Raw genomic sequence first — 12,617 nt, 5'->3', positions numbered from 1 at the left:
CACTTAAACGCTATGTGACTTGGAAAAACTTACCTCATTTTCCTCTTCTGGAAAATGTGGGGGACCTCCTACCTCACTGGTTGTTCTGAAGATTAAATGAGTGTAAAAATCTCCTATTTACCTGGCATACACCAGGCACCTGGTAAATGGTAGCTAGTAATAGTAAGATTAAACTCCAAATGAAAAGATAAAGGTGACTTTGGATCTCACGCCTCAGACTCTGCAGAGGAGCCCACAAGTGACGCTGATAATGATGGCAGCTTATGTTTCTTCACTGAATAGATTCTACACTGTGGTCAGACAGGCTGTAGCACTTGACCTGCATTATCTCATTTAAACTTTGAGACAACTCTCTGAAGTAGATATATCAATATTATTACCACCCACATTTGATGGATAAGGAACTAAAAGACCTCACTTGTCCTGTGTCCCATAGCCAGTAAGTAAGCAGTGGAGCCATGATTTGGACCCTAACCAGTGGCCTCTCCAGAGTCTGCACACTTAACCATCACATGAAACTATATCAGAAATGTGGTTTTGAACCAACTTTACCCTTGAAGCAGAACATATGAAAACATATAAAACTTGACAGAATCCATCAACCAAGTCCTAGGGAAAAAGATCATGACAAGACATAATGGAAGTAAAACCTACTATGCATAAAATAAATAAGCTACAAGGATATAGCACAGGGAATAGAGCCCATATTTTATAATAACTATAAATGCAATGTGATATTTAAAAATACTGAATCACTATACTGTACACATGAAACATATAATGTTGTAAATCAACTATACTTCAATTTAAAAAAAGTGAAATAAAAGAGATAATGGGAATCTGAAAGCAGAAAAAACACTTTTTATAAACAAGGTGATAAGGATATTGATAGATATAAGATTAAAGACATAATGTCTCCGGAATCATTATGAGAGTAAGACGTATAGAATTTACACTGCTTCAGGACATCCAGATATAATCACCTCCTATAAATAACTCAACTAATAATACATATTAATAATAATAGAAATTTGTAGTAGAAAGAAACTATTAGACAAAACATTAAAAGACTTCCCTGGTGGCACAGTGGTTAAGAATCCGCCTGCCAATGCAGAGGACACAGGTTCAATCCCTGGTCTGGGAAGATCTCACATGCCGTGGAGCAACTAAGCCTGTGCGCCACAACTACTGAGCCTGCACGCCACGACTACTGAAGCCCGTGCACCCTAGAGCCTGTGCACCACAACTACTGAAGCCTGCATGCTCTAGGGGCTGTGTACCGCAACTACTGAGGCCCACACGCCTAGAGCCCATGCTCCGCAACAAGAGAAGCCACCGCACCGCAACGAAGAGTAGCCCCTGCTTGCTGCAACTAGAGAAAGCCCACACGCAGCAATGAAGACCCAACACAGCCAAAAAAAAAAAGAAACATTAAAGTTAGAAATGTTAGAAAACTGTCTCAAAGAAATAGATTCAAGTCTACTATATAATATATGTAAGTGAGAAATCTAACAAGATAACCTTTCCAGCAAAGGAGTTAAATATAAATAGATCAATTAATACACTGAGTGTAAAGAGCTTAATATCCCTATACAAGGATGAGCATTGATGACTGGGGTAAAAAAGAGCCCACATTTGCTGCCAAAATTTTGATAACTGGGGAAATGGTCTAAGTCTATTACAATAGAACAAACAAGCTATCAGGTAATGGGAATTTCAAAAAGAAAATGGGAGTGATCAATAAGGTTACAATACAATATTGAGTTTATGTGGCTCAAATAACACAAATCAAAATATACACAAAACTGGCAGAAATGCAAGAGACAAAGCTTAATTACAACTGGAAACGTAAACATGTCTTTATCAGAATTCAAAACAAATAGATGTAAGTATGAAATTAAAAACCTGAAAACTGCAGGAAAATTAAACAGCCTACAGGTGGAGAGACATACTTCCTTTCAGGTATACATAAATCTTTAACAAATCACTGACTATATACTTGGACACAAAGATAAAATACATTCTAAAGGCAGAAATTCTGTAACTTACTGCATGGACCAAGAAAAACAGAAATAAATGAAACAGAATGAAAAAACCAGTGCTTTTAAAAATAATTACTGAATTATTCTTTAAAACTCAGAAACAACCTCTTTAATAAACAAAGTTCTAAGTATAACATACAATAATGGATATTTCCAATAGATCCCTAACAGAATGATATTGAGTTCTAAATGCCTGTATTAGAAAGAATACAGAACAAAAAGAAGAAAGTTCTTGACTAACCAAAGCAATCTTGAGAAATAAAAATAGTGCTAGAGGTATCACACGCCCTGATTTCCGACTATACTACAAAGCTACAGTAATCAAAACAGTATGGTAGTGGCACAAAAACAGACACCTAGATCAATGGAACAGAATAGAGAGCCCAAAATAAACCCACACACTTATGGTCAATTAACTTATGACAAAGGAGGCAAGAATATACAGTGGGGAAAGGATACTCCCTTCAGTAAGTGGTGCTGGGGGACTTCCCTGGTGGTCCAGTGGCTAAGACTCCATGCTCCCAATGCTGGGGGCCCAGGTTCGATCCTTGGTCAGGGAACTAGATCCCACATGCCGCAACTAAGAGTTCGAATTCTGCAACTAAAGATCCCGCATGCCTCAGTGAAGACCTGGTGCAGCCAAATAAATAAATAATTTTTTTTTTTTTTTAAAGTGGTGCTAGGAAAACTGGACAGCTACATGTAAAAGAATGAAATGAGAACATTTTCTCACATCACATACAAAAATAAACTCAAAATTGATTAAAGACCTAAATGTAAGACCAGAAACCATAAAACTCATAAAAGAAAACATACACAGAACACTCTATGACATAAATTGTAGCAATATTTTTTTTGATCTGTCTCCTAAGGCAAAGGAAACAAAAGCAAAATAAATTAAACTTAAAAGCTTTTGCACAGCAAAGGAAACCATTAACAAAATGAAAAGACAACCTGCTGAATGGGAGAAAATATTTGCAAATGATATGACTGATAAGGGATTAATATTCAAAATATGTAAACAGCTCATACAACTCAACAGCAAAAAAACAAATAACCTGGTTAAAAAATGGGCAGAAGATCTGAATAGACATTTTTCCAAAGAAGACATACAGATGGCTAACAGGCACATGAAAAGATACTTAACATCACTAATCATCAGAGAAATGCAAATCAAAACCACAATGAATGGGGCTTCCCTGGTGGCGCAGTGGTTGAGAAACTGCCTGCCAATGCAGGGGACACGGGTTCGAGCCCTGGTCTGGGAAGATCCCACATGCCGCGGAACAACTGGGCCCGTGAGCCACAATTACTGAGCCTGTGCGTCTGGAGCCTGTGCTCCGCAAGAAGAGAGGCCGCGATAGTGAGAGGCCCGCGCACCGCGATGAAGAGTGGCCCCCGCTCTCCACAACTAGAGAAAGCCCTCACACAGAAATGAAGACCCAACACAGCCAAAAATAAAAAAAACAAAAAAAACAAAAAAAAAACAACCCACAATGAAACATCACACCTGTCAGGATAGCTGTCATCAAAAATACTACAGATAACAAATGTTCACAAGGATATGGAAAAAGGGAACCCTTATACTGTTAGTGGGAATGTAAATTGGTGCAGCCACTATGGAAAACAGTATGGAGGTTCCTCAAAAAGCTAAAAACAGAAGTACCACATGATCCAGCAATTCCACTCCTAGGTATATATCAGAAGATAACAAAAATACTAATTCAAAAAGATACATGCACTCCCAACATTCATAGCAGCATTATTTACAATAGCCAAGATATGGAAGCAACCTAAGTGTCCATCAATAAATGAATGAATAAAGAAGATGTGGTGTATATATACAATGGAATACTACTCAGCCATAAAAAAGAATGAAATTTTGCCATTTATAACAACATGGATGGACCTGGAGGGCATTATGCTTAGTGAAATAAGTCAGACAGAGAAAGACAAGTACTGTATGTTATCACATGTGGAATCTAAAAAATAAAACAAACAAATGAAGATACTAAAACAAATAGATTCACAGATACTGAGAACTAGTGGTTACCAGTGGGGAGAGGCAAGGGTTGGGGAGGCAAGATAAGGATAGGGAATTAGAGGTACAAACTACAATGTATAAAATAAATAAGCTACAAGGACATATTGTACAACACAGAGAATATAGCCAATATTTTATAACTTTTTTTTTTTTTGCACAGCTCATGGGATCTTAGTTCCCTGAAGAGGGACCAGGGCCAGGCCCTCGGCAGTGAAAGCATGGAGCCCTAACCAATGGACCACCGGGAAATTCCCCAATATTTTATAACTTTAAATGGAGCATAATCTATAAAAATTTTGAGTGACTATGCTATTCATCTGAAACTAATATCAACTATACCTCAAAAAAAAAGTAAGTTCTTGATTATAGACTTAAAAAAAGCACAAAGAAACAAGATTGAAGAAAATAATAGTAAAAAGGAAATAGTAACGGGGTGGTGGTGGTGGGATGAATTGGGAGATTGAGATTGACATACACTAATATGTATAAAATAGATAACTAATAAGAACCTGCTGTATAAAAAAATAAATAAAATTCAAGTCAATAAAAAGAGGAAACAGTAAAACTCAGAATAAAAATATTGAGTTTCCTACTTTAAAAATATTGAGTTTCATAATAAATCAAGGAATTGTATTGGCTATTAACTAAAGAATCTTCTCAGAGTGGTCCCCTTGTATGAAGAAGTAATCTCTATTTAAAGTTTCAAATGACAGAAGAGAATGTAGCATGTAATCCCATTGATTTTATGACAAAAATATGGTTTTGATCACTAAATCTGACAAGTGTCTGAAAGGAAAACAAAAAGCACATCTTTTATTTATGAATGTAAAAACAAAACTTCTAAAAAGAATCCTCACAGGGTAAATAACTGCATTAGGGACTTTCCTGGTGGTCCAGTGGTTAAGAACCCACCTTCCAATGCAGGGGACGTGGGTTTGATCCCTGGTTGGGAAACTAAGATCCCACATGCTGCGGGGCAACTAAGCCCGCACACTCTAGAGCCCACATGCCACAACTACTGAGCCCACGTGCTGCCACTAAGACCCGATGCATCGAAAGAAAGAAAGAATGGGCACAAGTCTAATACAAATACTTCACTAAAGAAGACGCACAGGGCTTCCCTGGTGGCACAGTGGTTGAGAATCTGCCTGCCTATGCAGGGGACACGGGTTCGAGCCCTGGTCTGGGAAGATCCCACATGCCGCGGAGCAACTGGGCCAGTGAGCCACAACTACTGAGCCTGCGCGTCTGGAGCCTGTGCTCCGCAACAAGAGAGGCTGCGATAGTGAGAGGCCCACGCACGGCGATGAAGAGTGGCCCCTGCTTGCCGCAACTAGAGAAAGCCCTTGCACAGAAACGAAGACCCAACACAGCCAAAAATAAATAAATAAATTAATTAATTAAAAAAAAAAAAAAAAGGAAGATGCACAGATGGGGATTTCCCTGGCGATCCTGCATGGCGCGCAGTGTGGCCAAAACAAAAACAAAACAAAAAAAACTGCATTAAAAGAATATCTACCACCCAGCCAGTATGAAATAATTCAGGAATGCTGTTTTATTCAAGGCCTGATAAAAGAAAAAGTAGTAAAAATGTTGTCATCTTTCTTTTGAGGAATGTGATAATAAAATCATAAGCCAGTTTTAAAATTAGTGTAGCTGCATCACCATTGTCCTTAAAAACAGCATCCAGGGAAGGAGGACTTATTGCCTGCTTCTATTTAACATAAGACTTGGGGGCAATGCTTAGGAAAAATAAATACACGGAACAAAATTAATTAAAACATCCCCTTTGTTTTTGTAGTTGGCATGATTGTAAGCCTAAAATAATGTAGAGTTCAATTTCAAGGTATCAGAAGTAATAAATTAACTCAGGCAATTTGCAGGACATAAGGAAATACACACAAGGGACTTCCTTGGTGGTCCAGTGGCTAAGACTCTGCACTCCCAGTGCGGCGGGTCTGGGTTCGATTCCTGGTCAGGGAACTAGATCCTGCATGCTGCAACTAAGACCCGGTGCAGCCAAATAAATAAAATAAATATTGAAAAGAAAAAAGAGAAGAGAAGAGGAGAAGGACTTCCCTGGCGGCACAGTGGATAAGAATCCGCCTGCCAATGCAGGGGACACGGGTTTGAGCCCTGGTCTGGGAAGATCCCACATGCCACAGAGAAACTAAACCTGTGTGCCACAACTACTGAGCCTGCGCTCTAGAGCCCACAAGCCACAACTACTGAGCCCGCGTGCTGCAACTACTGAAGCCCGTGCACCTAGAGCCCATGCTCCGCAACAAGAGAAGCTACCACGAGAAGCCTACACACCACAACGAAGAGTAGCCCCCACTCACCGCCAACTAGAGAAAGCCTGCACGCAGCAACGAAGACCCAACGCAGCCAAAAATAAATAAAATAAGTACATTAAAAAAAAAAAAGAAAATACACACAAAAATGAACGGTGATCTATTTACTAGTTATATGCAGCTAGAAAATACATCTAAAAATGAGACTGCATTCAAAATGCAGCATTATGATTCTATGACATTTCATTATTATTTTAATTTCCTCCCAACAGAGTGAAGGGCAAAAAATGAAGAGGCTAATTGGATAATCTGATAACAAGATAAATTTAAATTCTGATTAGAGGAACTGTATATCCCAACTTGTAAATGAATAAAGACAGACAAAACAGCAAGGAGGGCTTCCCTGGTGGCACGGTGGTTAGGAATCCACCTGCCAATGGAGGGGACATGGGTTCGAGCCCTGGTCCGGGAAGATCCCACACGCCACGGAGCAACTAAGCCTGTGCGCCACAACTACTGAAGCCCGCATGCCTAGAGCCCGAGCTCTGTAACAAGAGGAGCCACCGCAATGAGAAGCGTGTGCACGGCAACAAAGAGTAGCCCCCACTCACTGCAACTAGAGAAAGCCGCACACAGCAACGACGACCCAATGTAGCCAAAAATAAATAAATAAATAAAATAAATAAATTTAAATTTTAAAAAAAGTATTAAAACAAAACAAAAAAAACAGCAAGGAGGAGTCCCCAAAGCTGACTCACACAAAAAACTCAATGAAAGAGTCCCCAGAGTCCACAGGTTAAATCAGGGATCAGGGAGCTCTTTAGAAGGTCATTTTTACTTGGCTCTGACATGGAGGATTTGAACAACCCCAGAGCTGGGAACCAAAGGAGTTAGCTGAACAGGCAGTGGAGTAGTGTGATATGCACAGGCAGTGCCTGAAATTTAACAAAGTGGAGTGGTAAAATCACGTTCTTCACAGTCTAACTCACTAACAGTGAAAACATGACAGAGAAGAGATCAACTAGAAAGAAAATAAGCAGCCCGTGAGAAAGATGGCAAAAGCTACCATTGCCAGGCAAACAGGAAGCCTGACTGAGGTCCCTGGGTGCTTCAACAACACACTCCTGGACACACGCTGCACTTGGCTTTTTCTCCAAGAGGTATTTTGCTGCCCTGTTGCTGGGTAACTGCCCTGTCACCTCAGAAATAAGTTTACTGAGACCATTTCTACTTTTTTCTTCATATCTGCAGTTAACATAGTAAAATCAATTCAAAAAATATACATAAACCCATTCACTCAAAATCTTGCATACAGGGGAGTTCACAGACCCCAGTTAAAAGCCGTTTTAGGGAATTCCCTGGCAGTACAGTGGTTAGGACTCCGAGCTCTCATTGCTGAGGGCCCAGGTTCAATCCCTGGTCGGGGAACTAAAATGCCACAAGCCGCACGGCACGGCTGAGGGGGAAAAAAACAAAAAGCTGTTTTATAGTCAGCACAGAGCTCTTCTCAAGGGAGGAAGAATCAGTACTGCTGGCTAATTCATCCCCTCAAAAAGCAGTGAATGTATGTAGGACTGTAGTAGTTTGTACATATCCACAACCTACTGCTCTTAGGCCTGGACACACCAGGGTATCGGGACAGTGAACTGTAGGCCTGACCTCAGGAACAATAAAGCTTACTTACAGGAGACGGCATCTTCAATCTGTGTCACGTTAGCAAAGTGGGCAGTGTTTGGGATGCCCAAACACCTCATGCCATGAGCATGACGCCATTCCTGGGAGAAGCAAGAGGACAATGTGAAATGGGATGACTGAACACTGAGCACTAACTCCATTCTACTCATAAGCCCTACCCTGACCCTTTGCAAAAGGCTCCACCTAAAGGCAGCGTTCCTTTTGTGGCTCTTGTTTGTAGACAGCTGGCTGTGACTGACAAGAGGCCGTCACTTCAAAGCAGCACTGCACTGTTTGCCTCACTGGGCTGGTTTATAAAAAACCTAGATTCCAGATCCAGACAAAACCTGTGTCAAGACCACAACTCACCAGTCACCTCCCAAGCAACGCCCCCCACCAGCATGAGTAAGCGTTACTGATGGCTGGTCAGCGTCATCTTTGGAAGTAAAGGAGAAGACTGTTTATCAGATACAGGCAAGGACACGAAAGAGACCAGGAAGAGACGCTGATGGAATGACAGTTCTGGCTCAGGGACAGCAAATGGCATGGGCCCTGGATACCAATTCTAATTCGTTGGAGGTGGTGTTGAGAAAGATTCAGAGAGTACACAGGAGCTTGGCGGAAAAGACCCCAGGATCAATTAGTAATATGTACGTCTGAGGGAGAGAGAGAGGAGTTCATATAAATTCGCCATCCTTGGCTACATCTAGCAAGTCTTCCATTCTGTAAAATTTCCTTCCAAGTACTAAGAATTGAAGGCAGAAACAAAACAAGGGTGAGTTCACTTACTGGAGTACCACCCAGATAATGCTTTCTCTCAAGAATAGTTTGATAAATGTCATCCTCTTTGTTTCTTTTTTTCAAGAGGCAAAGGTCCATTTAAGACCCAAAGAAGGAGGCGGTCAGCCCTTTCTTTGGTCCTGAGTACTAGCAACAGGATAGAGAAATGACCAAGGAGTCAGAGAGGCAAAAAGAAAAATAAAGAGCAAGCAAGAGGAAACAGAAATGAGGTTCAAACAGCAGAGTGGTGGGATGCCTCCAGAAACCACCTCAGGTACTACCACCACCAAGGCTGGCACTGGTGCCAGAGGCCAAATGCCACATGCTGGACTTTAGATCCACTCCTTCTCTGATTCTCTTAGGCTCTGGACACTAGTGATCCTCTCAGGCTGCTCCTATCCTCTTCTCTAAAAGACTCATGTTTCATGCTTCAACGTCCAAGAGAAATGGCTCTGAATTCCTTACAGCAAAGTGCCGCTGGAAGGCCTTGGGACCCCGGTAGGTGTAGTTTCCACAGATCTCACAGTTATAGTTGATATTCAGGCCATGAAGCTTATACAACCAGTAAGGAATGGGCTAAAAGAAATCAGATAAAAAACAGTATTAGACTAGTGTCTGCATCTGCTTCCAAAATGGGATATGAGGGAAAGATGGTAGCGCTGGGACTGACTTTGCCATCCCAGCCGAGGGGCAGGTTTTTGGGGTTATAAATGATCTCGTTCTCCTCATCTTCACTTTCGCTCTCGCTGATCTGCTCTTCCTCCTCCTCCTCTCGCTCCTCTCCGGTTCTTGCCTGCTTGCGCTGCACATTTTCATGAGTGAGGTGTCGCTGTTCCTAAGCCAAGCCCATAAATGAAAAGGGAAGTCAGAGAACAGTGCAGGACAAGAAGGGAACTTTCCTATTCTGCTATAACCCTTGCTGACCCCTCGCTTCCAAGGATTAGGCTTTCTTTCTTGTCAAACAAAGAGAAAGTCTTGTCTTCAAATCAGAATTCCTCATCAGCAGAGGAATGATTCTTCCCTGATCCTAAAGGAAAAAGTCAAAGGTTTCATAAAGCACTTGCCTAAGTTACTCGCCTGAGGCCACGAACTATCATAGAACAACAGAGAACAGTCTCTTCTCTTCCAACTGTAAAATATCTCCTGAACCGGTCCTTCCTTCTCCTTCCCACTGTTACCGTCCTCACCAAGATGGCAACCTTCTAACTTGCCCTGAGTCTCTCCTCATTCCAGTCCAGCTTCCATGTTGTTCCCAGATTTTTCTGCTCAAAAAAACCAATCTAATGGTGCACTTTGCTTAAAGAACTTTTATTGGCTTTCTGCTGCTTAAAGGACAAGGTCCCAATTTCCAACATAACTTTCCGAATTTCTCTGACCACTCCCTCCCTTACAAGGCACACCCATATACGCTGGTTTCCTCATTATTTCCTTTCATCGTATTTTACCTTCTTGCTTGCTGTTTCCTCTACCTGGAACATTTTTATCTCCCTCTTTCTACTCAGAACACTCAATCTCAATGTACTACAGCAGGTGTCACATTATACTGCAGTTATTTGTAGCCCTCAGCTGCAAAGTGGGCTTTTCGAGGGCAAGAGGCTGTGTCATATTCACTACTGTATCCAAAGATCTAGCATAATGTCTGGAAACCAACAGGTACCAATAAATGGTGAAATAATGGTAAAAATAATATCAGTACATTAACAAGAGCAACATCTAGAAACCATTTTGGCTGTTAACTGGCTGGGATTCGAAAGACAAGAGTGCCACCTCCTGGCAGGGAAAGCAAAATGCTCTCAAAGGAGGGAGAAGTAGTGGGCACACCTGTGTCAGGGGCACAAATTTGCCTCTCAGTCTTCTTCAGAGGACTGGCAACACAGACTGCTGCCCAGCCTAGCACAGTGCAGGTTTACTGTGGAGAATATAAGTACCCCCAGTATCCAATGTCTGGCTAGCCTCCTCTTACCAAAAGCAGTTGTAATAGAAGGAAACAAAAAGATGAATCTTAGTTTTATAAGCTATCATATAAGTGGTCCTCAAACAAGGGCAGAATGAAAACGTCCATGGCAACCGACAGAGACACGTAGACCAGCTCTCTGAGCCGGAGCCACCTGCTCACTCAAAGCACCATGTGAGCATTTGTAGAGGCAAAGGCTCAGAGTGGCTGAAAACTACACAAAGCAGACAATTAGAAAGGCCAGTCCTCTGCAGGACTCCCAGAGACACTGACCACCTTCTCTGGGTGAGTGGTGCCCTTTCCTCCACCTTCTCTTCCCTGAGTCATTGCCTCCCACTCGTCCCCTCTTTCTCTCCGAGATAAGCATCCTGGTCAGGTTAGACCTTTTTCTACCCGCAACCCCCACTTCAGCTTCTTCTTGAAAGAATATTCAGAAAGGAGCAGCTCACAGCCAGCTCTGTACCACCAACCTCCTGGCCCTAAGAAGTTTCGCACAATCTTGTGAACACGTAAGGAATGCCTTTTCAGAATAAGTCACATCTAAAAAGCCACTCTTATCTGCCTTTTGAGTGTCTGCTTCTTGGGTCACCCCTGGGTACACTCCAGAGCTCAGGCAAAGAATCTGGATACTAAGGGAAGTCTATTCTCTCTGCCTAGCCTCACGCGATTGGGCAACCTTGGGAATATCACCTAACAACAGACACCTAAGAACAGAACAGCACCTCAGTGAAGGGCCAAGTACCCTGGGAGAACCCAATTTTCTGCTGAAGTAGTTTGATATGTATCTTTCCTCTTGCAATCCTAAAAAAAAAAATCCTACAAATTCATATTTCTCTTACTTCCCCATGTTGTAGCATTTACAGCCCTCAGCAGAGTCAGTTACTCACCCCAAGAATCTCTACATATTCGTAGATCTGGGCTTCTAGGAAAGCAATGTCTTTGTTCCTCTCAGTGTCTCTGAAAATAAGAAATAAACTCTATCACTCAAGGGTTCTTTTACCCAATGCCCTGTTCGTATATCTGGGAACATTTATTCCATGGGTGCACTAAAAATTACAAGCATGTGAGAAATACCACATTGTGAAAGCAAATGCTCTGTTCAGCTCAGGACTCGCTGATAGAAGTACTGAGGTTATTTCTTAGAATGCATGGAAGCTTCCTCTTTGACCTCATTCTAGAAGGTGAAAGACATATCCAGGTATTTAAATTTCCATGATTATAACATACAAAGGAAATGTGGTACAGAAGAGCAAGCTCTGGAACCAGCAGACTTGGGCCCAAATCCTGACCCTGCTCCTTAGTAACTGTGAGATAACAGACACACTCCAAAACTTTTCTAAGTCCTTATCTGCAAAAAATCAGGATAACTTTTTGGGCTTGTTTTGAGAATTAGGAAAACCACATATAAAAAACACCCTGTACAGGGCTTCCCTGGTGACGCAGTGGTTAAGAATCCACCTACCAACACAGGGACACGGGTTCGAGCCCTGGTCCGTGAAGATCCCACATGCCGTGGAGCAACTAAGCCTGTGCGCCACAACTACTGAGCCTGCGCTCTAGAGCCAGCGAGCCACAACTACTGAGCCCGCAAGCCTAGAGCCCGTGCTCCGAAACAAGAGAAGCCACCACGATGAGAAGCCTGTGCACTGCAACGAAGAGTAGCCCCCGCTCGCTGCAACTAGAGAAAGCCTGCGCACAGCAACAAAGGCCCAACGCAGCCAAAAATAAATAAAAATAAAATAAATTTATTTTTTAAAAAAACCCCTGTACAAGCATGTGGCTCAAGAATAGATTCAACTGTCATTAGCAAAAATGTACTTAGAAAAATA

General features: G+C 41.9%; 1 protein-coding gene across 2 annotated transcripts in view; it reads right to left on the bottom strand.

The window, feature by feature from the left end:
- SF3A3 (splicing factor 3a subunit 3) overlaps nt 1-12,617 on the bottom strand; it is a 28,051-nt gene that overhangs the window by 4,911 nt on the left and 10,523 nt on the right. For both annotated transcript variants that reach the window (XM_082388662.1, XM_082388661.1), the window contains 4 exons: nt 11,676-11,745; nt 9,505-9,669; nt 9,300-9,410; nt 8,065-8,155 (listed from right to left, as the gene is read on the bottom strand). In XM_082388662.1, the coding sequence (XP_082244788.1) occupies nt 8,065-8,155; nt 9,300-9,410; nt 9,505-9,669; nt 11,676-11,745 (437 nt within the window). The remainder of the gene's footprint in view (nt 1-8,064; nt 8,156-9,299; nt 9,411-9,504; nt 9,670-11,675; nt 11,746-12,617) is intronic.

This window comes from Balaenoptera borealis (genome assembly GCF_965194805.1).
Source record: "Balaenoptera borealis genome assembly, chromosome: 1".
Taxonomy (NCBI): Eukaryota; Metazoa; Chordata; class Mammalia; order Artiodactyla; family Balaenopteridae; genus Balaenoptera; species Balaenoptera borealis.
Note: the sequence above shows the minus strand (reverse complement) of the source record. Positions and strands in the feature narration are given on the sequence as shown.